The 26,949-nt window shown below is 35.7% G+C and overlaps 1 protein-coding gene across 3 annotated transcripts in view; it reads right to left on the bottom strand.

Moving 5' to 3' along the window:
- The window catches only part of VPS13B (vacuolar protein sorting 13 homolog B), a 354,623-nt gene that overhangs the window by 82,572 nt on the left and 245,102 nt on the right, over positions 1 to 26,949 (bottom strand). For all 3 annotated transcript variants that reach the window (XM_081322737.1, XM_081322739.1, XM_081322738.1), the window contains exons 36-39: positions 25,971 to 26,378; positions 5,275 to 5,477; positions 3,541 to 3,748; positions 3,112 to 3,296 (exon numbers count right to left, since the gene is read on the bottom strand). In XM_081322737.1, the coding sequence (XP_081178863.1) occupies positions 3,112 to 3,296; positions 3,541 to 3,748; positions 5,275 to 5,477; positions 25,971 to 26,378 (1,004 nt within the window). The remainder of the gene's footprint in view (positions 1 to 3,111; positions 3,297 to 3,540; positions 3,749 to 5,274; positions 5,478 to 25,970; positions 26,379 to 26,949) is intronic.

Genomic DNA, 26,949 nt, shown 5'->3' with positions numbered 1-26,949 from the left:
TCTGTGAACTTTGTGGCTGCCATTTGAATTAGTCCTCATTCAATGCTTTAACCACAACACGGAACGTTTTTGCTTTTTATACTCTGTACAAGTAGTACTTGACTTATGACGGCAATTGGGAGTGGAATTGAGGTATGGTGATGTAAGTGCAACTGCATAACTTAGCAACAGGAATGAATCCCTGTAGTTCTTATTGTTGTTAATCGAAGAGGGCCAGCAGGCAAATAGGTGGCTGCTCCTGGGTGTCCATGGGTGTGAAGGAGCTGTGGTGAGGTTTGGGAAAGATACGAAAGCATGTAAGGAGGTGTGACAATGCTCTATAAGGGTGCATGGGGATGCATGAATGGATAGTGCAGCATGAGTGAAGAAAAACTGGAGAAGGCTGCACTGGTGGGGAGACTTCCCTCAGCAACTTGTGACCTTCCCTACTGGCTTCCCCATTTCTAGAGAAGCCATCAGGGAAGGTTGCAAATGGTGATCAGGGGATAGTGGGCTGGTGCAACCACACTCATAAATGCAAATTTATTTATTTATTTATTTATTTATAGTTTGCTAAGCACTCAGATTGCAATCGTTTGATCAGGAGGGTGCTGACAGCTTGAACTCCGATGACCAAGTCATAAGCACCATTTATTCAGTGCAGTTGTAACTCTGAACGGTTGCTAGATGACTTGTCATAAGTTGAGTACTGTTATATTGCTGCCAAATCGCTGATTTTTGCACAGATCCCAAAAGAAAAAAAATTATGTAGTAGCAAGTACTTACTACTTGATATATTGTAAACAGATAGGGAATAGAGTTTACAGATCATATATCAGAGTGTTAAAAATCTAAAAAAGTACAAGTCCACAAACCTTTTAATGCATCTGCTCACAAAACATCCAATGCTGCAAAACACATTTGTTTCTCAAAAGGAAGACCTTTCAGTATTTTCTCATTTCCTCCTGTCTAGTTTAATGAAGAGAAGGATTAGGGATGACAGGATAGCAGTGTTCCAATATCTCAGGGGCTGCCACAAAGAAGAGGGAGTCAAGCTATTCTCCAAAGCACCTGAAGGCAGCGCAAGAAGCAACGGATGTAAACTAATCAAAGAAAAAAGCAACCTAGAACTAAGAAGAAATTTCCTGACAGTTAGAACAATTAATCAGTGGAACAACTTGCCTCCAGAAGCTGTGAAAGCTCCAACACTGGAAGTTTAAGAAGAGATTGGACAACCATCTGTCTGAAATGGTATAGGGCTTCCTTTCTAACTATTCTATTCTATTCTATTCTATTCTATTCTATTCTATTCTATTCTATTCTATTCTATTCTATTCTATTCTATTCTATTCTATTCTATTCTATATCAAGTAAAGTATTAGTACTGCTTTTTTATGCTACTTATAAAAACCTAGTAAGGCCACATCTGGAATACTAAAACCAATTTTGGTCACCATACTACAAAAAAGATGCTGGAATAAAAAGAGGGAAGGATGAGAAACAATGGTTAGAAACTGACCAAAGAGAGAAGCAACCTGGAATTAAGGAGAAACTTCCTGACAGTGAGGACAATTAACCAGTGGAATAGCTTGCCTTCAGAAATCATGGGCGCTCCATCACTGGAAATTTTTAAGAAGAGATTAGACGGTCACTTGTCTGAAATGGTATAGGTTCTCCTGCTTGAACAGGGGGCTGGACTATAAGACCTCTAAGGTCCCTTCTTATCCTATCCTATCCTATCCCATTCCATTCTGACATATTTGAACAATCAAGTGCTTCTGTTTGAAAACAAAACAGAATCTTTCAGCTGACTAGTCACTTGAGAGCATAAAACAAATCAATTATATGAGTGATTTTTGCTTATGAAGTGGCTATTTGAACAAAGTTGAATTAAATACATAAAAAACAAAATCGGAGTCCATTTCTATATGAGTAAAAATATGCAGTGATGCATTTCATTATATTAGGTAAAGGTTCCCCCGCACATGCGTGCTAGTCGTTTCCGACTCTAGGGGCCGGTGCTCATCTCCGTTTCAAAGCCGAAGAGCCAGCGTTCGTCCGAGGACGTCTCCGTGGTCATGTGGCCGGCATGACTAGACGCCAAAGGCGCACGGAACGCTGTTACCTTCCCACCGTAGTGGTCCCTATTTTTCTACTTGCATTTTTATGTGCTTTCGAACTGCTAGGTTAGCAGCAGCTGGGACAAGTAACAGGTGCTCACTCTGTTACACAGCACTCGGGATTCGACCTGCCAAACTGCCGACCTTCTGATCGACAAGCTCAGCGTCCTAACCCATTGAGCCACCGCATCCCTTTTCATTATATTACCTGTGATATATTTAATAAGTTACCGGGGGTCCTCCCTTAATTATGGTAATTGGCACCAGGAACTCTTTCACACCCACTTATAATGGTATTTGCAGTAGTTCCAGTGGCTATTGTTAGACAAATCCGACATAGTTGCAGTGTCCTGTGATCCTGTGAATGTCATTTGTGATTTCCTGCCAACTTCCCCATTAACTTTGCTTCCGGGAAACCAGCAGTAAAAATCTCAAAAGGCAATTGTGATCATGGGATGCTGCAATCATTGTAACTGTGAATGGGCTGCCAAGCAATCAAAGCAGGATCTCATGACTGTGGGAATGCTGTGACAGCCAGAATTGCAAGGAACAGTTGTTAAGTCCCCTTATTCAGCACCATCATAAACAGTTACTGAATAAGTGGTTGCTGAACAAGACTATCTGTAGTTATTTCTAAGATTTCTATGTGGTTTCCAATCCAGATTAGCTCTAAATTACTTGCAAGACAAAGCAATACCCTACAAATATTAGAAAAACATAGAAAAAACCCCAATATTATATTAAATCTCCATCTTCTTTGTAATATTACATCTAAAAACTACTATATATTTTTCTTTTTTTAAGATTTACTGAAATGAAAGATTGGAAATTGTTTGAAGTCAGGTGACACAGAAATTTAATAAATTAGCTTTAACAAATTGAGAATCCATAATTTCTTATGAACTGCCACTGTTTTGTCTTTTATAATTCCGGGATGTATTTTTATTTTTTAAACTAATTTCCAATTGGTATTCTGAAAGTTGTGTTCCAAATTAATAAAAATGCTACCAACCTGAAGTACATCGCCAAGATCTGCAGTGCTAATATCTGGATCTTCAGTGGTGTTAAAAGGAACTGGGGTGATTCTCACAAGGGTGAGCACTCTGGGCTCTGGATATCTCCATAACATCATTCCTGCATCATCCTCGGTTTCATTGTAAAACACAACTTCATAGGCACCTGGTAGTTTTTGTGTATCTATTAAATTGAGATGAAATGGAGGAAGAAAAATATTTTACGTAAAGAATGTCCTAGTATATGAGAAGAGTGAAGTTAAAATAAATTAAGAGAAGAAAAAATAAAATGAAATCCACTTTTTAAAAGCACCCACAAACTTAAAAAATACAGATGCCTTTATTAATTTGTTAAAAATTATCTAAAGAAAAGTAATATTCAGTACTGCAGGTTAGTATAACATTACTCCATAACTGCTGTATAATACCTGCATCTTGTATATACTGGAACAGGCCTGTCCGTAGATCATCTGAAGTATGTTCTGTTTTAGAAATCTGATTCTTCTCCATTGAAAATTGTACTGGATATATTTGATTGGCCATTTGTCCTTCTATTTTGTTTTCTTGAACAAGATATGTTTCCAGAAGTTCATTAAGAAGAACTAAGCAGTTCAAATGTTCCTGTCCCCAAAAAACCTTGCAATGAGAAAAATCATAGTGAGCAACATAAAAAAATTAAATACTTTATATCCAATTCTTTCTGGTAATTTAATTTTTAGAAAGTTTATTCTAAAACTTTTTTAGATTTATCAGAGAAACAGGTTCATGCATCATAAAGGGTTTAAAAATTCAGCTCCTGGTCCTGAAGGCAGAAGGTATTTATAGCAGCAAGAATTTTTAATTGCAAAAATCTTGAAGCAAGATTTAAGTTAAATATAAAGAAAAAGTATGAGATCTCTAAATAGTGCCATGCAAGAAAACTGTTTTTGTCTTTTTCAATAAATAAATAATCAAGTATATTTTGACTCATTTGTTTAATTGTGTACTCTTTATCTAGTCTTGGGATTTGTTTTAGGTCATATTGATCAGAAACACAGAAAATTCAAGAGATCACAAACTTTAAAAGTACTACTGTAGATAATTAATTTTATATTACCTACATACTTTAGTGTGTCCTTTCCCATCTTTCTTTTCTACATATTATTTTGATTTCAACTCAGGTCTCTCCAGTCAGTCTGGGGATTAGACTGGAAGATTCTGGGATTATACACTGTTAACAACATTATGCACCTATTCCAACAAGTAAACTAGGAAAGGAAAACACTGGAACAATCTATCAGAAAAACAAAATTGCCTAACAGCAGTTCATTTCCTCAAGTCTTCTTCATTTCTCTCCCAAGACAAACTTCTTAAGTCATACGGCACAGAGCGCTTACATACAGCTACAGTTAAATAATGATACTAAGTGCTAATCTTATGGGTTTATATTTTTTAAATCAGCTAACCCTTGTTATTCTGCAGCTTATTTTAGAGGAGGGTGCTGCGGACTGAACTGTGTAATGTAATGTCAAAGGCCAGGAGGTACTGCTCTTCAGTGGAAAGGCTCCGTTGGTAGGGTGGCACATTTACCTATAACCAGTTTTGGAATTTTTAGGGAAAGAAAAATCTGGAATTGTGACTACGACATTAAACAGGAGTAGTAAGTACTGCATCTCCATTTATGACTAATATGTTCTTTTTTCTGCAAGCAATTTTAGGACTCTATCTTGGCTAAAAGTAGAATATAAACACAGTCCTCAAGAGAATATGCTGCCAGTGTCTGGTCATCTGCCATATAACTATCTTCTGGTTTTATTTTCAAATGATCAGAAATTATTACGTAGAAGGAATATAAAATTATATATAATAAGCGACACTGTGAAGTCATTTCCTTTGAATGTTTTCAAAACAGTTGAAATTCAGACTACAAGACTGAAATTTATTTAGAGCTGTAGGAAAATATGATAGACATAATATATTCTATTCATAAAAGGATGTTGTTAATAAGCCATAGAATATTTCTAAGGCACATAGAGAACTGTTATGTCATTTCCATATATTAAAATAAAATACACTAGGTCTAAGATTTCCTTAAATCAGAAGAATTTTCTCTAACTCAGCAAAACTTTCCATTGTCCATACTCATTCTGACCACAATTTCAAATGATTTTTTACATACAGACCTGGATCAGTCCACCTCTTATATCGACACAGACTTTTGGAGTAGCCAGATCGGGACCAGGATTCCCGCTATGTTTACACCATTTAGCTTCTATGGTGACAGAGCAGCACATAGGTCCAACCAAAGTCCTGCTTTTCTCCTGAAGACTTGTCTTTATAAGGAAATCACTGATGTCAAGGGTAAGTGATGATTTATTAATTATACCTAAAGTATATGTGAAAAAATTACCATTAATTAAGCATAATGTATATTTTGCATTTACTTTTGAAGAAATAAAGTATTTACTTTTAAAGGAATAACTTACATAAGTATGTTCAAATCATATATATTTAATGCTTCTACCACTAAAATAGTTATTTTTTTGCCAGTCAATTATAATTTTTTTCATATAAGCATTAACATATGAATTACATGAATTACTATTTTAATTAATAAATGAACTTAAATTGCTATCTTGTCTACTAAGCTGTTTCCATGCTAAACATAATTATTATATGAGAAAATAAAAGTATCAATGATGAAATATGAGAATGCAAATAAGAGAAAAAAACTATTTGAATGGGAGAGGAAATCACAAACACAGAAGAACAAAAAGCACATTTTCTAATAATGCTTAAATATTTTAATGGGGTATGTTTGTTAAGAAAATTAACAGCAAGATTCCTTTTTCCTTTTAGGAAGTTTGTCTGTATTTGAGTAAGGTTAGGGTTAGAAACAAGAAGCAGTTTGATGCACTATACTAAGATAAAGGTATTTTTCAATTTATTAAACATATTTTTATGCCACCACAATCAGAATGATTCTTGACAGCTTAAACAAGGCAGAAGTCATTTCTTACTGAGAAGAACATTGATTCTCATTCAAGCTTGCAAAAATCACTAGATTATCTTTCTAAAGGATTAGGTTCCTTCCATCATCATCATCACCACCACCACCACCACCACCATCATCATCATTAGTAGTAGTAGTAGTAGTATATGAGTCAAAAATGGAAGTTTTCTCCAGCTGCCTGAATGTGAGAGCAAATTTTCCCATAGTAGAAAGCAACACCTAATAGTTTATTAGTAAATTACCAAAAACAAGAAATTGTTCAAACTATATCACCCATCAAAAAGGGGATTAGTTATATTTTTCGGCATTCTGAGTATGAAAAATAGAAATATCAATATTTGAACACTGAGTTCATTATAAAGTCCACATTAGATATACAGCATATGCTGTATGTCTAGAATATACAAAATGTTATAAAATAAATGTAAAATGTCAATAAACAACAATGAAAATTGCATGTCTTCATAATTATCAACTTAAAAAGGAAACTGCTATTTTAAAGCTATTGAACCATCTATATAAATGATTAATTATATGAGTTTGGGATGCTGTTTTACCATTTAAATATAATCTTATATTTTTATGCCAGTAGGAAAAAACAGTGTGTCCTGTGATTTCCACAGTACTGATATTTTAAGCTTTGTTATTATTAGCAAATGTATGTGTAACACTTTCAATAAGAGTAATCATATTCTAGGCCCTAATATTCAACATTGCTAAGGGACTTGACTTAGCTGTGATAGGTCATTCTATAGATCTATCCTGCTTGCAGTTTCAAAGAGGAAGACTTAAAGATGGGATGCTGTGTGTGCAAAGATCAAGCCTCATTCAGTTGTTTGCACAGCATTTAATTACAGATAAACATTTACTCTAAAATGGGCAATTGTCTAACTTCCATTTGCTAAGTATACTTAGTGACTTCAATAATTTCTGCAATCAACTGATTGATGTATCATACACTTACAGAAAAAAATTTCTTTCATAACGTTTATTTACAGTTTAGACTGTATAGTGAAACTTGACACACCCACACCTAAAGGCCTTATAAACAGAAGAGCACTGACACAGACAACATCTGCTGAAGATGTTACCTAGCCTTGTAACAAAACATTTGGAAACTAACCCACAAGCTCGGAGAACGAACCTTCACCCTCCACCAATTCTAAATCTTAAAAAAAATCTTTAATTTCCTCTCTTATACTACTTAGTGACAATAAATTGAAATGAACTGGACTTCTCAGCCAGGGGTACTCCCTCCCAATTTTAACTATGGTGCTCATATTTGGAATCGTCATTCTGAATATTGAATTTCAGTATGCTTAATTTGTAATGCCTATGGCTTATTTTTCTAAAGAAATTTAATATTTATAAAAATGAATTTAAAAAAAACATCCAGGATCTACAATAGGCAGCTGTTTCATAAAACAGGATCTCCAAACCTGTGATTCAACTGCCCCAACTCCCCAATCCTTCTATAAGTCAGAGCCCTATCCAGTGTGTGTAACATAAAAGCATTTGCATCAAATGTGTTGGGGGAGAAAAGCAGGGAGATTTGCTGATTAATTTCTTTTAGAAATAAGGAAAAATGGTCTTGTTTCCTTATTGTAAATTTTGAAAAGTAGCTATTATGCCAAGAATAATTTTATAACAAATTGAATTATTGTTCTTTAAAAATAAGGTTTCTGTAACATAATAATGTTTATGAGTTCACAAAACAAATACTTGCTCAGTTCTTTCGCTGAATTTGATAATAATGGAAAAGTTTCAGAACTCAAGACAAGTGTTACCCAGATCCTGCTGTCAACTAGAAGCAATGCATGTGCCCAAAGAACACATAGAATCTACTTCACAAAGTTTTGTGCACTACTAATGCAAACCTTAGAAAAGAAATTTCTCAGTGGGGAAGAGTTTCCAAGTAAATCAGAAGGCGGCACCTTATGGAAAGGTGGATTATTGCCTATTCTATGTAGGTACTCAGACCTTTTTTTTCACTGTCCCACCCCTTGCTTGTTTAAGCAATCTCTCCCACTCTGCCAGGGTGAGGGAATGGGAAAAAGGAAAGCATAGCCGTGGTTATGTGATTTCTCACTTAGCAACCACTTTGCTTAATAACAAAGCTGCTGGTTTCAATTGTGGTTGCTAAATGAGGTTCATGGAATAACTGCCTCTTTGGTTTTTTTCAAAAGCCCATTGTCTTTACAGTTCTATCCCATTGCCTCATAGTTACTCTTAATGGCCTCTATGACTTCACTAGACACAGGATGTATTATAACCAATGAAATACCCACTTGTCTAGACAATCACATGCATATCCTAATTTACTTACGGTATATGTATAAAAAGGGACTGAATAGTATATATATATAAAAAGGGACTGTAACCGCATCCCTCTTTAGGCCTGTCTTTGGCTCTGGTATTGTCAATTGGTGTAATATGTTCTTCTACAAATGCAGATAGTCTTGTGGCCATTCTGTTTTTATCACTGTAGCTTCATGTGACTATGAAACTCACTGCCCTCATTTTTCTTTGATACAGTAAAATGTTCTACTATAAAGTCTATTTTTTTTAACCAGAGATGCTTACTTTTAAAATTCTACATTAACACATAATACTCAGTGTAACAGATAGAAGGGGATGGAATATTGTTGTCAAGTAGTATGAATTTCTTTTATGCCCAAATGATCCATAAAGGAAAGGTTTCCATGAATTTCAAATGAAGATGATTTATACTGTCAAAAGCAACTATACTGAAGTTCCACAATTTAAAAAAAATATTAATTAATCTTACTAACAGTGAAAATTCTTCCTCAAGGCCACTGTAGCTTTATTTTTCAGCTGCTCTGTTTCTCCTTTAGAATGAATTAAATTTTGCTGTAGAAATCACACTGCACCTACTGAAAGGATTAGAAGTTGGACAGAGAAATCCTAAAACAAGATCCTTACTGAGGGGTTATACAGAGCAAATTTATATAGTGTTTAAAAGAATAAATATTTAAAGCAGCTCAAAACAGACAAATATGGGGCACTCCAGTAAAAGAATGAATAGCATAAGACAGTCTTTAGCAGAACCTTTTAGTGGAATTTCATTAATAGAAAAATTTCAGGGACTGACTTGCATAGAGAACAAGGCTTTACATACTACAGGAAAGCGTGCTGAAACATGAATGGAAACTATCAGCATACCTCAGAGTCTAACTATAGGATCTCTATGCATCTGTACGACCTACAGTGTACAAGATGAAATTACATGGTTATTATTAGCTAGAAAGGTGAAAATAAGGTTTAGGACATTTCCTTTCTCTCTTTGTTGTTAGCTGCGAAGTCGTGTCCAACTCATCGCGACCCTATGGACAACGTTCCTCCATCCTTTCTCTCTACTACTATATAAAGCTTTGACACAGCTCTCCAAGGATGCTCTGAAAAAATGTATTGTAGAATATTAGTTTCCTTTAAGCAATCTAATCATTTCCACTATTGCTGTACTAGCTCACAGAATCTAATTATTTATTCCCAAACCTGTTGATATCCAACACAATTTTCTTCATGGATACTGTACAAGTTAACATGCTGTTTTGCTGAGCGTTTGCATTTTTTTTCAAGAGAAAAACAATTTGGTCAACTATTCTACTTAAAAAAACAACAGTCCTTCCAGAGACTAATAAAAATGGTTGGAGGAGGTTTACAAAATATTGCCAGCCCTTGCATTGTGAAGGTCTGCTTTGATCCTTTATAGAGCTTGGATGTATCAATGTGTTGATGGAGAAAAGGCAATCAGACTGCTCTAAAATGGGGCTTCTGTATGTCATTATAAAGTATGGGATGCCATATGCTAGAAAGAAATAAGTAGGTAGTCTTTATACAGCTGGAAGTGATCTACGAATGCTTGACAAATCTGCAGGCATGTGATTGATACTAACCAGAAGCTGATTTGCATAGCAATTACTTGAAGGCAGAACTATTAACTTTTGTAAATTACTATATAACTTATTTTACTCTCAAAATATGATAGTGAAAGATGTAGCACAATGACAATTGACAAGGCCAAATACGTAAAGACAACTATAAAAAAAATCCCTCATTCCTGAGCAGCAAAATTCTAATGGTCCATATATTTTATGTTTTCCCCTAGGCTTTCTGAAGTGCTCCTGCAAGAAAAAAATTGTTTTAAGTAGTCTTCTCCTTCCCATTTAGCTCCACTCTCTTAAAGAATTATTTATAGCTGTATCCTGCTTCTTGATTTATCTCCAACAGCTTCTTCTCTCGGACCAAAAAGATATGTCAGCTTCATTCTTCTGCCAATAGCTCCTTCTTTCTTGGAAACCTAGGAATTGTTCTGTACAATCTCCAGCCAAATGGATACAGTGTACTTATATATGTGTGGCTTGTGAATGAATGAACATGTGCATTTGCATTATCTTTATGTAATTTGAAACAAAGCACATGAAGAAGCAAGGAAGCAAGATTACAGAAATAAAGAAAAACTTCCCTTAATATTACCTATGTACTTTGACTGGCAATACTATTCAAAGAAAGTTCTTGCTTTTCTCCATTATCTGACCACATTTCTGTTCGCTGTGATGTTACTATATGGAAAATGTACAGTCTGTGATGAATTAAAAACACTATTGGTTCAAAGAAGTTATGTAAGAACTGCTACCCAATAATAATCTCTCAAATGCATGCATTGTGTCTGAATATGTAACCAAACAAGTTAGGCTTCTTGTATTTAAATGGTCAGGTTTTTTTTTAAAAAAAAATTAAAATCCCAAACTCAAGAAATGATTCAACTAACATGGTTAAAAAACATTTCCAGATAATGAAAAGCATTACACGATATCTTCAAAAATCTGAAGAGTACCAATATTCTTGCTTCTATCATCCTAGGATGAGCTTAAAAACTCATTAGTAAAATAGTTACAAATGGAGAATTCTAAGTAAAAATATTTTAAATAGTGCATGTTTCTTCTGTTGACAATCACTAACAACTAATTAGTAAGTTATAATGAAATCTGCAAAATGATGTGCAAATTTGGTCATGCAGTTCTTACAAAAGCATAGCCCATTTTAGTTTAGTTAACTGAAGAAAAATAGATATTTGGGTGCAACATTTGGCCAAATCTATTATAATTTCTATGTTCATTATTCTACCTTCTTGCCTCCATTCTCCAAACACCCTGTTGAAAAATTAGTTGTCAGAAATCTTACTGGTTTAAGTTAAGGAGCTTGAAGCTTAGGTTAGGCGTTAGGACGACTGATTTAAACCTCCACAACAAATGTTATTAATATACATCTAGCATGATCTTATGGGTATGTTTGTATGTGCAAGAGGAAAGCGACAGAGAAACTAGCATGATTGGAGGAAAGAATTGTTTTTCTGAACATTGTCTCTTCTGTAAACTCCTTGAAATCCTGTGTTTCTATGGAGATTTAATTGAGGGAGATTTAATCAAGGTGAAGATCTCATGAGGGAATGTTTTACAATGGTTTTTTTTTGGCGGCAGTGGTTTTTTGTCATCACTAAAAGGGCTGTTGCTTTGAGAAATTTTGAGAAATTGTTGATCTAATTTCTTTCTGTAAATTTGACAGAGAATTTTAAAAGGCCATTTGTGCTCAGATCTTATCAGAGGGAGATTAAAAAGGACTTTTATTGGATTGTTATTACCCATCTGGTAATTACCATTATCAGCCAGTTTTCTCATCTTCTGCTTCTACTGGCAATTCTGAATGTTGAGGGAGGATGAAAGAAGACTCAGTGTCAAAACAACAATATTAATGAAAGAATCCTGATGCGTAAGCCCACCGCTGCTAATTTCCTTGGATTGCAAACTGCACAATTGAAACTAATCAGCATTGTCACAGAAGAAGGTTACAAAGATTTACTTAATAAGATATTAAAAGATGAAAAACTGGATCTTGAAGGGTGGCACTTTTGTTAATAAAACACTGTGCTAGCTGGAATGACCAGACTGTAACACCACCACCAGCAAAGCAATAAAGCTAGTAGTGATCAAACACAATAGATTACACTACTGGATTTCTCATTTGTGTGAAATAGAGTTTGGGGAGAATGAACAGTCACTAGAGTACCATACTTCAACACTGTCAATTAACCAATCTTCACTGAGACTTTTTTTAGCGTTATATATGGCTTCATTATATATGGCTCTGTAAAAATACAAGATGTGTTATCAGTGATAAACAGATATTAATGACCTTGAACATATCAAATCCTTGAATGTATCCTCAATATACGTTCTTCCTGCATTACAGCAGCCTTGGAAACCCGAACATATATTTTATTTGAGTACTTCAAACACTAAACATTCAGGAACTTATATTACTTTAATCCACTGCAGGCTGTGCTTCATTTAATTTTATTGGCTGTGTTGGAGGTACTGGATCTATTTGGGGGATGAGGGGGGGAACAAAGCTCTTTTACGTATCTTTTCAAAAGGGCTTAATTATATTTTATAGCCTGGGCCAGGAGCCCTGCTTGTTTTCTGTCTAACAAGGTTCAAATGGAGTTCAGACAAGTGATGAATCAGAAGCAAAGTCAAAGATGGTTATCTTTATGAAATGAGCTCATCTCCATTTAGGAAAGGCTGAGCAGGTACATCATAGTCAGTGCTGAATGTTAAATAATCTGGAAATCAGATGGTGGTCAATTTGATTTAATGTTTTGTATCTTCATTCAGAGCAAATACATCTAACATAATTTTAAATATGCATTGCCTCTTTGATTAATTGTAGCTTTATGCTTAGAATACTTAAAAGAATATGTAACCCTGTACCTGTAAAAGTAGGTTATTGGTATCCCAAAACAAAGTAAAGAAGCACTACAGAACTGACCATTAAGTTATTGTGTGAACCCAACATTTTCAACATTCTACTATGTTTAATGTGCGATAATCACAGAGTATATTCCATTTTTATTGTATAAATTGCATTTATGCAGAACATTCCAAAACTGGGTAGATCGTGTCATCTGAATATCATCTCTGCTCATACTTTCCTAAGTTAACTGGCAAGTGGATTTTTGATTTTAATGGAGTTTGATATTTTGGGCATTGTCTTTCTCAAAATCAGCATGCTATGATTAATTGTATTAACAGAGAGGTGATGGAAGAAGTCAATTTATCAGTAGCAACTCTGAATTCTACTATAAAGTAACATTAGGGTATCAGACCAGGATTAATAGTGATACTCGGTCCTGGGATTAGATAGTATCTTATTTCATGGATTTTAGGCCATCTGTTCCTCCCTCCTACATTTAGGAGGGAGAACTATAAAAGCAGTTCTACCTCAGGGACTATAGAAAAGAATTGGAATTGTTCTGCTTTTCATTATCACAAGATTCAGTAACTCATTTCATTGTCAGGATAATCCTCTTTTACTCTTTCTTTTGCGCTTGTAGAGTATGCCAAAATGACAAATAAAATCCCAGATGTTACAGAGCTGATGAGGTCGCCACCTTTCCTTGAGTGTTGTGTTTAAGCTACTTGGGACACAACATCAAAAGTGACAGGACCCTGATGCCCACACCCAATATTCATTATGATTCGTTAGTGATTTGTATAGTTGTCTACCGTCTGAACTTCCACTTCAGTCCTCAGCAGCCATGAAAATGTTTTGCTTCTTTTCTAGCTTTTACTGACAAAGAATTCATTTCCTATTGTTTAAGCAATGGGAAGAATGTATGATTATGATGTTATTCTACAAGTCTTTTAGTACTTCTAAGAAGACTGTTACTCTACCTTGTTATTTAAATAGTCAGAATTAACTTTATGCTGTATTTTTCCTGGGCTAAGTATTTTTAAGCATCAAAAGACATGGCAGACTCTTCCAATTAGATGCATTAATTTTGAAAAAGAAATCAACTGTATTTGGTTTCTGTCAAATTCTTTGTATTTGACAGAATACAATGTATTACACTTTGAAGCTTTTACAACTTCCAGTTTTTATTCGTCGATGATTTATTTTAGCCAAATAATTTCAATGTAAGAAAAAGAAATACCGGTAATTTCTAAATACAAGAAAAAGAACAATGGAATACACTGATTGTAGCTTTACAGTTCACTGTATTTCATTCTCAAGACTTAAAAAAATGATTTCTATTCTTCCCTCTGTAATTTATCTTTCCCTTTCTATACAGTTCTGTTTTAGCTGTGAGATACCACAATCAGAATTACTGGACAAATTGCAAAAGTAACCAATGTAAAATATGATTACTAAGTTACAACTAAATTACTAACTTTATTGAAAATAACTATAAATGTTTTAATTCATTTTCTTCTACTATTCTAACTTCTGTCCTAGATTACTTCAGTGAATTGCAAACTTTGCTCGTAATAAACGTAAAAATTAGAGAACTCTGGTTGCTCGGCAAATTATGAAGCTAGTAGTAGATTTTATTTGTTCTCTAGCAGCCGCAACAAATCCAGCCTATTGATTTTACTCAAAGTTGCAAAATAGAACAGATATGATCTTCTTCTGCTAGTCAGTATGGTCTGGAAATTCTTCTGAATATATTGGCTCTAAGAATTGTTTTAGATCAGGGGTTTTCAAACTTGGCCCTTTTATGACTTGTGGACTTCAACTCCCAGAATTCCTCAGCCAGGCACCTGTTTTAGATGCACTGTACAAATAAAAAATTGACTCACAAGTTAGGCAATGCTGAACTGATTAACCGACAGGGACATTATAGTGGAGAAATGCTTGGTTATTCTTGGAATGCTTGGGGCTGTGGAACTGAAATACAGTTCCTTGCTTTTTGATTTAAAAGTTACAGTCAGAAATTACATTAGAACTGATTATAAAACTGTTTACATAGCCAGAGGATCAGACATTATTCAAAGCTACCAAGACCTGCCCCTCTTGCTCTGGATTCTGCTGGACTGAGTGGCTAGACCTGACAAGTAATGGATGCAAAGAAGTCAGAACTGTCCTTTGAAGAAACACTACTTTATCAAGCTTCCTGACCACATACAGTTCATATCCTACTCAAACTAACCTAAGAACCCTTTACATTTTCCTACTCAATACAATAAGGGTGTTTTGCCTGTGGTTGAAAACACCACATCATGCAACCCTACATTTGGGAACAGACTGTATCTAACAGGGAAATGTTATCTAAAGGATCACATACTATATGCTACATTATTACTGCAGCAATATATAGCTAAAATGTTATTAAACAGCATTTAATCACTGACATTTCTGCCAGTTATGATAATTTTATATCTGAAAAATCACAAATGAGAATATCAGGGTTTCAGAATAAGCATAAACGTTAAATCGAGCCATTTTTGAATAGTGTTTTTTTTCAGATGCTCCAAGAATCTTGAGCTATGATTAGTTGGTTGCTTTGTAAATTACGATGGACTCATTTTTATTTTTTTCCTCCAATGTACCAGTAAATTTGTAAAGTCCAGTTGCATTGGCCACCTTAAGAAAGGAGAACGGAGTAAAAGGATGAAGGAGAATCATAGTTACTAAAACACATGTTCAGAACCAGATGGTACTACAGTTGGGTAAAGCAGGGTATTAAACCTAAATTCAGAGGCATTTCTGAATAAGTGATTCCATACATGTGGAAAAAAACAAGTCAGATTATATCTCCTTATATGCCTAGCATATACCACTACAGCTTTTTTTTTAAAAAAAAATTAGGACATTAGTATTGACTATGATTTCTGTGTGCAATATTGTATTTATTTTGTAAACTTTGTGTGCGTTACACACAAAATCTTAATGTTTACATCTTAAGTTGTAAATTATAAAATGTGAGGACTATATTCCCTGTTTATTTACTGAGTTTCAATGTATGTGCTTGTATATATTTATATTAAGCTTTTAAATACTAAAAGTATTTGCATACTAAAAGTAAAGATCATGTTGCATGTATTGTTTGTTAAGCCCTGCTGGAAGATTGGTAAATATAGAAATGTGCATTAGGCTTGGGCACTAGAAGAAAGAAAAGCCTCAAGTTAAGAGGTGAAAAGTACATTTTTATGCTACAGAAATAATTCATTGGCTATGTTGAAGTAAACCGCACAGTATATTGTACGCTAGGCCTCTTAGATTGTTTGTCTACTGAGACTGGACAAAACATTTAAATTATTGCTTTCAATATTTGCTACAGGAATTTAAAAATATTACCTCCCAGTTTGACTTTAGATAGTAGTAAGCATGGATCACCATCCCACTTATTTTTGTGTCTCAAGAGTGAAAAAACAGCAGTTTGTTCTAAATTCCCATTGTTTTCTACAGCAGAGTACTCAAAATGTTTTCAGTTTTGTCTGTACAGATCATAGAAGACTTGAAGCATTTGGAGTGTTGTTCTGTTGGCCATTTTGTGCTTAATGCAAAACAAAATCCTTTTTTTTTATTTTGTACATGCCCATACCAGTAAGCTACGTAGAATGTTTTCTCCCATTGCTTTTAATCAAATCTGAGCTGGATTATACATTTCATAGTAGTTGATATTTTTTGTACTTGTAAAGTCATATTCATATATAAGAGAGAATAGAATATACTGCATAAGAAAAAAAATCTCTATATTGTAAATTGGAATCTCATAATAGTCACCTTATATTAAAGGGGGGATGGAAGGATAAACAAGTAGCTGTTTTCTTTTTTTGGTTGGAGTCTTTAGATATAAGTGAGGATTAGGAATAAGGATTAGGAGTGATGGAGAGTGATGCACTGGATTGAAAGGAGAGGAAGAAGGAAGAGTAAGGACAAATGGGAGGTGGGAATCAAAGAGTTCAAGAGAGCTGGAGAACTGTAACAGCTGTGAATGTGAAAGGATGTAGTTGGAAGCAAACTTGGAGTGATGTATCAGGAGATAGCCAGTGATTGGAAACCAACCAGAGGCTGCAGATTACGTGAAATGAAAGAACCTCAGACTCCTAGGATTTGGACCCAGGGAAGAAAGCATCAGTTACCTGGGTAGCTGGACAAGTCTATGAGGATAGAGAAATTGCATAAGAATAGTCAATAGTCCAGCAACCATAGTTAGAGGTGGAAAACATAAAATATAAGCAGTACTAATATAGTAAATTAGTGGTGGATAGTGTGGATTGGTTCTGACACTGGAGACTGGATTCATGTAGATTCATGTAGATCATCCTTTAGGTGAAGGATTCATGTAGATTCATGTAGATCATCCTTTAGGTGAAAGAAAGGGTGGCAGAGGACTGGGAGAAGACAACTACTGATATGGGCCATCCTCTAGTGCAGGGGTAGGCAACCTCGGCTCTTTTATGACTCATGGACTTCAACTATGCTGACTCAGGAATTCTGGGAGTTAAAGTCCATGAGTCATAAAAGAGCCGAGGTTGCCTACCCCTGCTCTAGTGGAAGATGTAGTACTCCTCAGGAGTAAGAATCCTGAGGAGCCTAATCCTGTGGAGAAACCTGGTCAGCTTAATCCTAATTAGATAAATATATAACTTGAGGAAAGAAGTGAAGCAGGAGTTGAAGAGAGTGCAAGATGATGGGTGAGATATGAGTAGTTATAGTGGAGGTGGTGGAATGAAAGAGCAGCTATGGTGGAAGGGCAAAAAGTGTGGTGGAAAGGAAGCTGGGACGAGAGAGGTGGATAGGTGAGTTATTGTCTCTTAAGTCATCTGGTGGGAGAGTGGAGGAGGGAGCATCAGCAGGGAAATATAGTGGAAAATGGAAAGCTAGATGTGGTCTGCTCTCTCAGAAGTGGGATTTGAAAGCTCAAGCCAATCCTTTAATACTTCCACAAAGTTCATCTCAGGAATCATGTGGCGGAGCTTTAGAATACCCTGAATACTAGCTCATGCTATTGAATATAGTTTTGCATATAATAAATATTTCTTTATCCATGATTTGATCATGGATTATAGGGCAGACCTATATCAATACCTAGTTGAATGAGAAGGGGGAAGTTCCTCTCTCAAAACCCAGCTGGCTTTCAAGTGTTTCATCAGCATGAAACCAAAGTAGGGGGAGCAGGTTTGGTAATTGTCATCTGGGAGTTTCTGCAAGTGAACAGAACATTGTTCTACAGTATATAAAGTTCACATAAGAGTTTGGTCTTGAAGGACAAGTAGTTGATCTCCATGTTACATACTTTTATCACTGCTTAGGCAGCTTGAATTTACCACAATTTATTTACAAGAAGAAGGAGGAGGAGGGAAGGAGGAGGATGAGGAGGATGCTTGCTCATCAGGTAGGGAATCAAGGAGAGGGCCGAGTCTTTTCCAAGTACTATTTTATTTCCTGGGACTTAAGGAATGTTTCAGCCCTCTTTGCTTATATAACACTTTTTGCCTATTTCCCTCAATGCCATCTTTCTGATTCTTAACACCATGAGATTGTCCTGCGTGATCATGGGTTTGACCTGCATAAGATACATGTTAGATCTGTTGTTTTTTTCTCTAGAAATGGATGAGAAGTAATCTGAGGACCAAGGAGGTATCATACTAAGATCATTTCTAATTTCTATGATGTTAACTGGTGACACAAACATCTGGGAGAAGGATCTATCTGACTGATCTAGCTGCCAATCTGTGATGGCCAGCTCAGATTCAAAAAAGGCTGAGATGAAGGAAGCTGCTCAAAGTGCCCTGGATAATGCCAGCCTCAAGAGGCAGCTGAGGTTGACTTAACAGGAGACAACACTTGGCAAGGGGCTGGATCCAGGACTTCCACCCAGAGCTGCGACCATAGCAGAACAGAAATCTACATGGCTCCTCATATGGTGCAGACCCCCTGTAAGAGCCACCATTGCCCAGCAGTTCTCTATTGGGAATGATTTTTCAGCTTGCCAATACTCTGCATCCTAAACCTGCTGTCTAAGAAATCTCTGTTTCCTGGAACTGGTATGGCTGACAAGCCAACACTGATCTCCTGGCTCTTGGACTGTGACCTTATAATGGCTTCACATACTGCTTTGGAAATCATGCAGACAAGCTTACACCTTTGATAGAGCATATTGGCACTTGTACACACACCCTGCCTGCCACTGTCTGCATATTATTTAAACTTTAGAACAAGACCTCTGTATCTTAGCTGCAGTGTCTGAGAGTGTTTGGCCTGAAAGAGGAGAAATAGAACCTACATGTTTCCAAGAATGCCTGGGGAGTTTCCAAGGCAGGCAGTTCTCTTGTGTGCTTTATTCACCACTGGAATGAGAGGTTAGCAGTGGTGCTTGACAGGGTTGCTCCTAAACACCCAATCCCTGAGTGCTGAGCCAACAGAACTCCTTGGTTTACTGAGGAGCTCTAGGAGATGAAGCTACAGAAGAGATGCCTAAGGCAATACTGGCATGCAATGAAGAAGAACAAATGTAATTATACTGTGCTGGTAAGAGCAGTGAAGTGTGATTATCCTACTTTTATTGCATATGCAGATAGCCACACAGCAGCATTATTTAGAGTTATATATTCCCTGTTGGGGAAATCAGGGCTGGAAAAAGGGCTGCTGGATCATTGCAAAGAATTCACTCAGCATCTGAAGGATAGAGTTTCTCACATTTTCTCAAAGTTGAATGCTACTTGGCTAAATTCTTGTGAGATGATCTGGGATTAATTTGAGTCTGAGTATCCTGAGGAAGTGTCCTCAGCACAGTGTTATCTGTGCTGTCAGTTGAGTATAGTGCAGAAATTGTTGCTGTTGCTTTTGCTGATAAACTCTGGCAAGATCAAAATAAGAGAAGTACAAGTCTCCTGCTCTAGTACTACTGACCATGGAATCGTTCTTGGATTGGTTGGAAAGGCTGGTAGTTTGAGTAATGTTTTTCAATGATTCTCCTCTTTCCTGAGTGATTCATCCAATCTGGTTAGGAGAGGGGTCATGTCCTCTGTTGTGGAGCATCACGGGGCTAATCCTTCTCTCTGTTTAGGATCTACATGAACCCTTGGGGAAAGGTAATCCATCACCTAGGTTGAGGTATCATCAATCTGTGGATGATACTCAACTGCATGTCTTTGCCACAGGCTGAGAAGGACATGTAGTATAGGTCCTGACCTAACACCTGGAGGCTATTAAGGTTGGATGCAGAAGAAGAGGCTTAAGCCAAATCCTAGCAAGATGGAGCAGCCAAATCCTAACAAAATGGAATAGCTGACTAATTCCAGAGATATTTCATCTTTAGTTCTGGATAAAGCTGGCCCACAATTTGAGTGTCCTTCTGAACTTGCATTTCCTGCTTGAACAGAAAGTCGAAACTGTGGACAGCCTTTGCAGAATTATGTCTTGTGTGTCAGTTCAGGCATTTCCAAAACAGAAGTCTTTTGTTCATAGGTATTTGGGCTCTCTCACCTTGCATTTACACTATTGGAATCACTCTAATACAGAGATGCCCTTGAATGTCATTAGGAGACTTCAGCTGGTTTAGCATGAGGCAGCCTAGGAAGTTATGAGGGTACCAAGGTTTATCAAGGTAACATTATTTTCAATTTGGGGTCCTGGACATCCCTGAGAACAGTCACTTACCCATAATCCACACAAGCTAACAAATGCATTGCTCTGAAAATTTTGGTTACTCTTAAAGCAATAATTCTAGGTAGAATTGAATTTTTAAAATTTTTCAGCATTTAATGTCAACTTTGGTTTCAATTCATGTGCCAAAGAGCATGTAGTAAGGATATATTCAGTATTACATTAAGATACAATATATAATATATTATATTATATATTATATTAATATATAATTAGCTTGCCACATTGCATCACTGTTGTGTGTGTTTTCACAAACAGAACATATGTTTGCCAGTCCATGTGAAGCTTGTTTGCTTTCAGTGATATTCTGCATGAATTTCTAAGCATAAAAGCCAACAAGATCTCATAAAGCTTGTATCAAACAGGGCAAAAGTTGCTCAGTAGAAAAGAGGCACATAGAGGTAACAAGCTCAAAATATGCATTTTTCATATTTCCCAAAATAATTTTTTTTTAAAAAAAACTAACTATAAAAATTCCTGATGAATAATATCTGGAAAACATAATTTATTGTAAGGTTATCAGTTAATTAAACCTGCTTTAAAATCATTAGGCACGACCATAAGCTTTTGTTTTGCTTCCACGCTTTTCACACATTCCCAACCAAAGCTTTTTAAAAATGGTTCTCAGCACAAGAGGATTCCTCTTACATTACAAACCAGCTTCCATCTCTTACACAAAGGCTCATCTGGAAAAGAGGCCGTTTACACTGTTTATAAAATACTGTCACATAAAATTTGTAAGGAAAAAAAAAGCCATTCACTAAAAATAGCTTGCGTAAGTAAGGGATTAGAGTAGTTTCTGCTGCTATAATTGCTCCTTTGTAGTTTTTTTTTCCATGATGTTTCTTAACAGCGCCTTTTGACTATGTTTATTAAAGTCAGCACATCAAAAAGGATCAAAGCCACTGCTAGTGAGAACTTAAAAAAGCCCCAAGTGTGTTGTGTTGTCTCATGGGAGAATTATGCAGATTCAAGTAAACAAGTGCAAATTGTTGAGGTTTTAATGAAAATTTTCTACAATTATTGAATCTGAAGTCATTGGTTATTATAACATCTGTATAACAGATGGCCATTTTGTATAAAAGACAAGCAAAGCTATTTTGTCTGTTTTAACAGTACATCTGAGAGGATGATTTTTTTTTTTGGTCATTGTATGCCATTTGCTTCAGCAAATAATTCGTAAAATGCAGCTGGTGCAGATGGTCACCATGGTTATATGCTTGTAAAAAGCTGAAACACTGTGAAGTATTTACATATTACTTTCATATGCCAAAATCAGCTTTATTCAGCTCAAAAAATGCTGCCATAAAATTGTTAAATATAAAAAGAGATTGGCTCTTACATAAATTTGAGCTTATATTTTCATTTGAGATGAAGTTACTGCAATTTATCTTTAACCAAACTATACTTAGTTTGGGCTTAGAGATAAAATAGTCTCCTTTAGAATAAGTAATGATCTATTAAATGAAATGGAATGGAATGAAATGAAATAAAACTGTAGTACTGATTTACCAGGATGTTTAAAAAATTATTTGTAAAAAAAATTTAAAAATAAAGTTCCCTATGAAAATTTTCTTTCTAAAACTTTTGATGCACATGAGCTACTTTATTAAAGTATTCCTTTTAGTATTGCTCTCGCTTCCCAAACTTTGGTCTATCTGCCTCTGTGCGCCTGCACGTTTTCAAATGAAAAAAAGTAAGGAAGCAAAATGTGAAATTAGTTTGCCTTTGCCTTTTGCATTTTTCTTAGGAACTCTTTTCTTTTTAGCAAATAGTTTTCACACTCATACATTTCATTTTAAATAAATTATTGTATATACCTGATCTAAAATATTCTCAAAAATGTTTTGTGTGTGTGTGTGTATGTGTGTGTGTGTATACACACACACACAGAAAATTTAAAATCACATTTAATACAAAAATATATATTTGCAGAAAAAAAATTACTTAAATAATAGTATACTAAACTAATTGCAAGTGAAAATAATGTATTTTCAATATTTTTTAAAACATTGAGCAAAGATCAAGAAATTTAATTTTTTTGGAATGAGGAATTTTAAAACTGTTGGGTTACTACAGAATAGACCAAATCCCTGCTGTACAACTCTATGCTGATGCAGAAGTGTAGTTGAACTTATAAGGTTGCAATTGGCTTTTCAGATAACCCAATCCCAAATCATTATGAATTTATTGGCTCTTATCTGTTATCCATTAAATAAACATATAAGACATAAATCAAAACATAATGCTAAGCCATACATATCATTGTGAGAATGAATTATAGGAATATGTTTCTCCTACTTCTTCCAGGTTTTCTCTCTTCTACTTGTGAGAGAAATGTAATGGTTAAGTGTGACAGACCTTGGGATGGGGGAAGTAGGGAGAAAGGATGCTGCCTAAGGAATGATCAGATAAGAGAGGGTATAGCCTACAGCTGCACAATAGGCAGAGAAAGGATCTTCACTAATGTCTAAGGCTGTAAAGGAGATGGTGGGAGAGCTGTACTAACAGACCTGCAAGATTCTGTAATGTAGCCTTACAATAATACAGTACTATTAGCTCATCTGGCATGTTTCCTTTCTGGTCTGCTTGGGTAGGTGGAGAGGAAACAGTAAGGCTCTTACTTTATGGTCTGAATAAACCAGTTTCTAATCATTCATTAAACTTGGAAAACATGTTTATTCTAATGATGGTTCATTCAAACAAATCTGCATCTGCAACCACATTTACATGGTTTGAACTGCTTAGTTTGTTTAAAATAATGCAACATAATAGTTTCCAAATATCGACACATCAAGGGGAACAGTAGTTTTTTTGCCCCACCAATGAAAGTGGAAGCTTTCAATTTGAAGGCTCAATATCACATGCAGGGGTGTCAAACTCAATTTCATTGAGGGCCGCATCAGCATTGCGGTTGCCCTCAAGGGGCCGGGTGGGTATGGCCAGGGTGGGTGTGGCCTACTTGGTGAGCGTGGCTAGAGTGCGTATGGCCTACTGGGTGGGCATGGCCAGCTCTACATCATTCGCATCAAGGGTGCCTATGGGGGCCTGGGCAGGAATGGGACAGATCTGAGGGTCTCTGGCAGAAGGAGGGTCACTGGGCCAGGGCCAAAGCAGTGGGGGCCGTTCCCTCACTGTTTCCAGGATGGCTTCACAGGCCACATGAAACCACTTCGCGGGCCGGATCCGGCCCCCAGGCCTTGTGTTTGACATGTCTGACATAGAGTATACTGAGATATGGGTTTCTTTTACTCTCTTGCCCATTTCTTCTTTTTTCTTCTTTCATTTATTTATTTTACTTACATAGTGGCTTTCCACAAATATTACCAATATGGTGAACAACAATAAAAAACCTAAATAATTAGCAATGAAGTTTTAAAACATTAAAACCACTTTAAAACAATTACTAGCATTTTAAAATCCACAATAATGAGATATATCTTAAAAGTCAAGAAAATAAGAGCCAAGTTAAGCTTGGAAATCATCTCACAATCTTGAGTGTGATGCTCAAGAACATGTTTCTTCTATGCTTGACTAATGCAGCTAAGGGTGTAAGGGTATTTTCTGCAGATTTTAATTGGGAAGATGGGTAATGAGCCAATAATTCAATATAATACATGGATCCAAACCATTTCAAGTTTTCACATTAAGCCAAACCATTAACCTGGCTAGAAAAAACAACTGGCAACCAGTCCAGAGCAGAACTTTGAACAGAAAAAATAATATGATTGTGACAAAACAGATTGCTTTTTTGCTTTCTGTTCCATTTTTAGAAGTATATATAATATGTTGGCAACATTGTAACAAAATAGATATAATGAAACCAAGGCTTGGGTAATTAATATAACAATAAACAGATTCAGTCACAGTCATACCATATGCACAAAGAATAGTTGGACAGTCTACTTCTTACAATTGGTCCCCGAAGATATGATCAAAAATCAGTGTAAGATCAAAGAGCACTCTTGATCTATCACAATGAAAAGCAAAACCTTCTAGAACCTGACTGAATCCTATTGTCTAAATGAGGTATTCTAATTTTCTGGATTAGCCCGTTTTAAGCTGGAGCAATATTCAAAATACCTTACTGATTCTTTAGTTTTAAAAAACAAAGTGCTATAGATATCAGTGTCATGTGTGTATTGATGATTCCGTGCTCTAAAGCTCTGGACCCATCCACAAGCTTTTTTTTAATGTATTCACTATTATACAGGCAAATTAAATTTTGTGGGGCATATAGTTTTTAAATACTAACTTTTGCACCCAAACCAACAGAAAACATAACACTGTTATATAGTGCCTCCAAAAGCAGAACTCATTATGTCCAGAAGAAATAGGACTCAAAACTGATGAGATTTCCAAGTGAGCAATAAAACATAACAGCAGCCACAGTGAAAACCAAGAGAAAAGTATTATTCCTGGGGAAAAAAGTATATTTGTTTCTGAAAATCCAAAGATATTTGCAGATTGGCTCATTACAGACTTATCTAAAGAAAAAGAGGGTCCAGCATACTCTTATTTGCTTGAGAAGTAAGGTAGCCTAGAGTAGAGTCACATGAGCTTTCAAAAATCAGTGACTATTTTATTTGATAGATACATCTCAAAACACATCCAGAAAAATATTATATGTTCAAAATAAATAATATGGTCCTTTCTGCTTCTCCTCAGTTTCAGTAATATTTTTCCCAATCAGGAGTCTATCTAGATATATAGCTTTCAATTTCCAGTACTCCTTGGTCAATATGTTTATTGCTAAAACTTGGGGGCATTTCCCAAGCTTGGTGCCTTCCAAATGTAGGGACTTCTATTGTTATACATCTGGAGAACACCGTTAAAAAAAGCTCATTTTGGTTACTTTCATATTTTGAGTGAAAACCTGAATGAAATGTTTCCATAGTAAAGCTATTTATGCATTCTTTAGGTTATAACAATATATTTAAGGTTAATTATATATTAGTAAGGATAATCTTCAACTTATGATCATTCATTTAACGACCATTTGAAATTACAGTGGTAATGAAACAAGTGGACCTATCCTTACACAACTGTTGCAGCATCCTTGTTGTCATGTGATCAACATTTGGATGCTTGGCAACTGACATGTATTTATAACAGTTGAGGCATCCAAGGGTCATGTCATCAACATTTGCAACCTGCCCAGCAGGCTTCCAACAAGCAAAGTCAATAAGGAAAGCCATATTTTCCTAATGACTGTAATGATTTGTTTAATGATGATGGGAAGAAAAATTGTAAAATCAGGCACAACTCACTTAATGACCACTTTACAAAGTGATGGAAGTTCCAATCCCATTTGTGGTTATAAGCTGAGGATTATCTGTACTGTCATCCTGATTCCATTATCATAAACAAAAATAACTTCAACATTCTTACCTTTAGTCTTACAGTTGACTTTGGCATTCAAATTTCCACTGAGGTTTGATAAAGATAGCAACAGGCAAGGTTTAAAGGGATTTGGGCAAGTTTCCACAGAAACCATAATCTGAGTGGTATGGATAGAAAATTGCTGACAACAGGAAATGCTCATCCATAGGTTTTCTTGTGCAGCAGCTTTTTCCCCGCCATAACTATGATCTTCAGAGTTGGAAATTTTATTTTTGCAACACTGGGATGTATGTGTGTCATCCTTCTTTGGAACACTATCAGTTGCTGAAACATTTCCCTCCTGGGCCTCATAACCACTCTTTTGCCTTAGCTTTTTCAGAAATTGTTTTATTTGATCTAGCTTGACAAAACTGATATTGGCTTTCAGAGGCTTTGATATATCCACATTTATGTTGGCTGTGGGAAAGAGAAAGAGAGAGAAAGAGAGAGAGAAAGAAAATTTTAATACAGCTTTTTGCTTGTAAAAATAATAATCTAATCTCAAATAGCCATGGTGGTAAAATGACTGTTAATTTGTTAAGTAATTTATAACTGAGGTCTGTACTGAGCAGTGTAATTAGACATTTAAAAATAAATACATTTTGTACTATGCATATTTCATTATTAATTATTAAAAAGAACAACTCAACAACACATACAAAGAAGAGCGGAAGAAGACCCATATTCAGCTTCATGAAGCCCCCATGAGCCATACTGCACCACATGGAATTACAGAAAGCAGAAATAAATTACCTTCAATGCAAGCAATATTTACATAATTTCATCAAAAAGTGCACATCAAGCCCACCAATATTATTAACACAGAAGCCTTAAACAAAAATTAATCCATTATTACAGGCAACTTGTGGACTTCAACTCCCAGAATTCCTGAGCCACTATGCTGGCTGGAGAATTCTGGGAGTTGAAGTCCACAAGTCTTAGAGTTGCCAGGTTTGGAGACCCCTGCATTATTACATCAAAGGCATCT

This window comes from Vipera berus (assembly GCF_964194415.1).
Source record: "Vipera berus genome assembly, chromosome: 3".
In the NCBI taxonomy this organism is placed as follows: domain Eukaryota; kingdom Metazoa; phylum Chordata; class Lepidosauria; order Squamata; family Viperidae; genus Vipera; species Vipera berus.
Note: the sequence above shows the minus strand (reverse complement) of the source record. Positions and strands in the feature narration are given on the sequence as shown.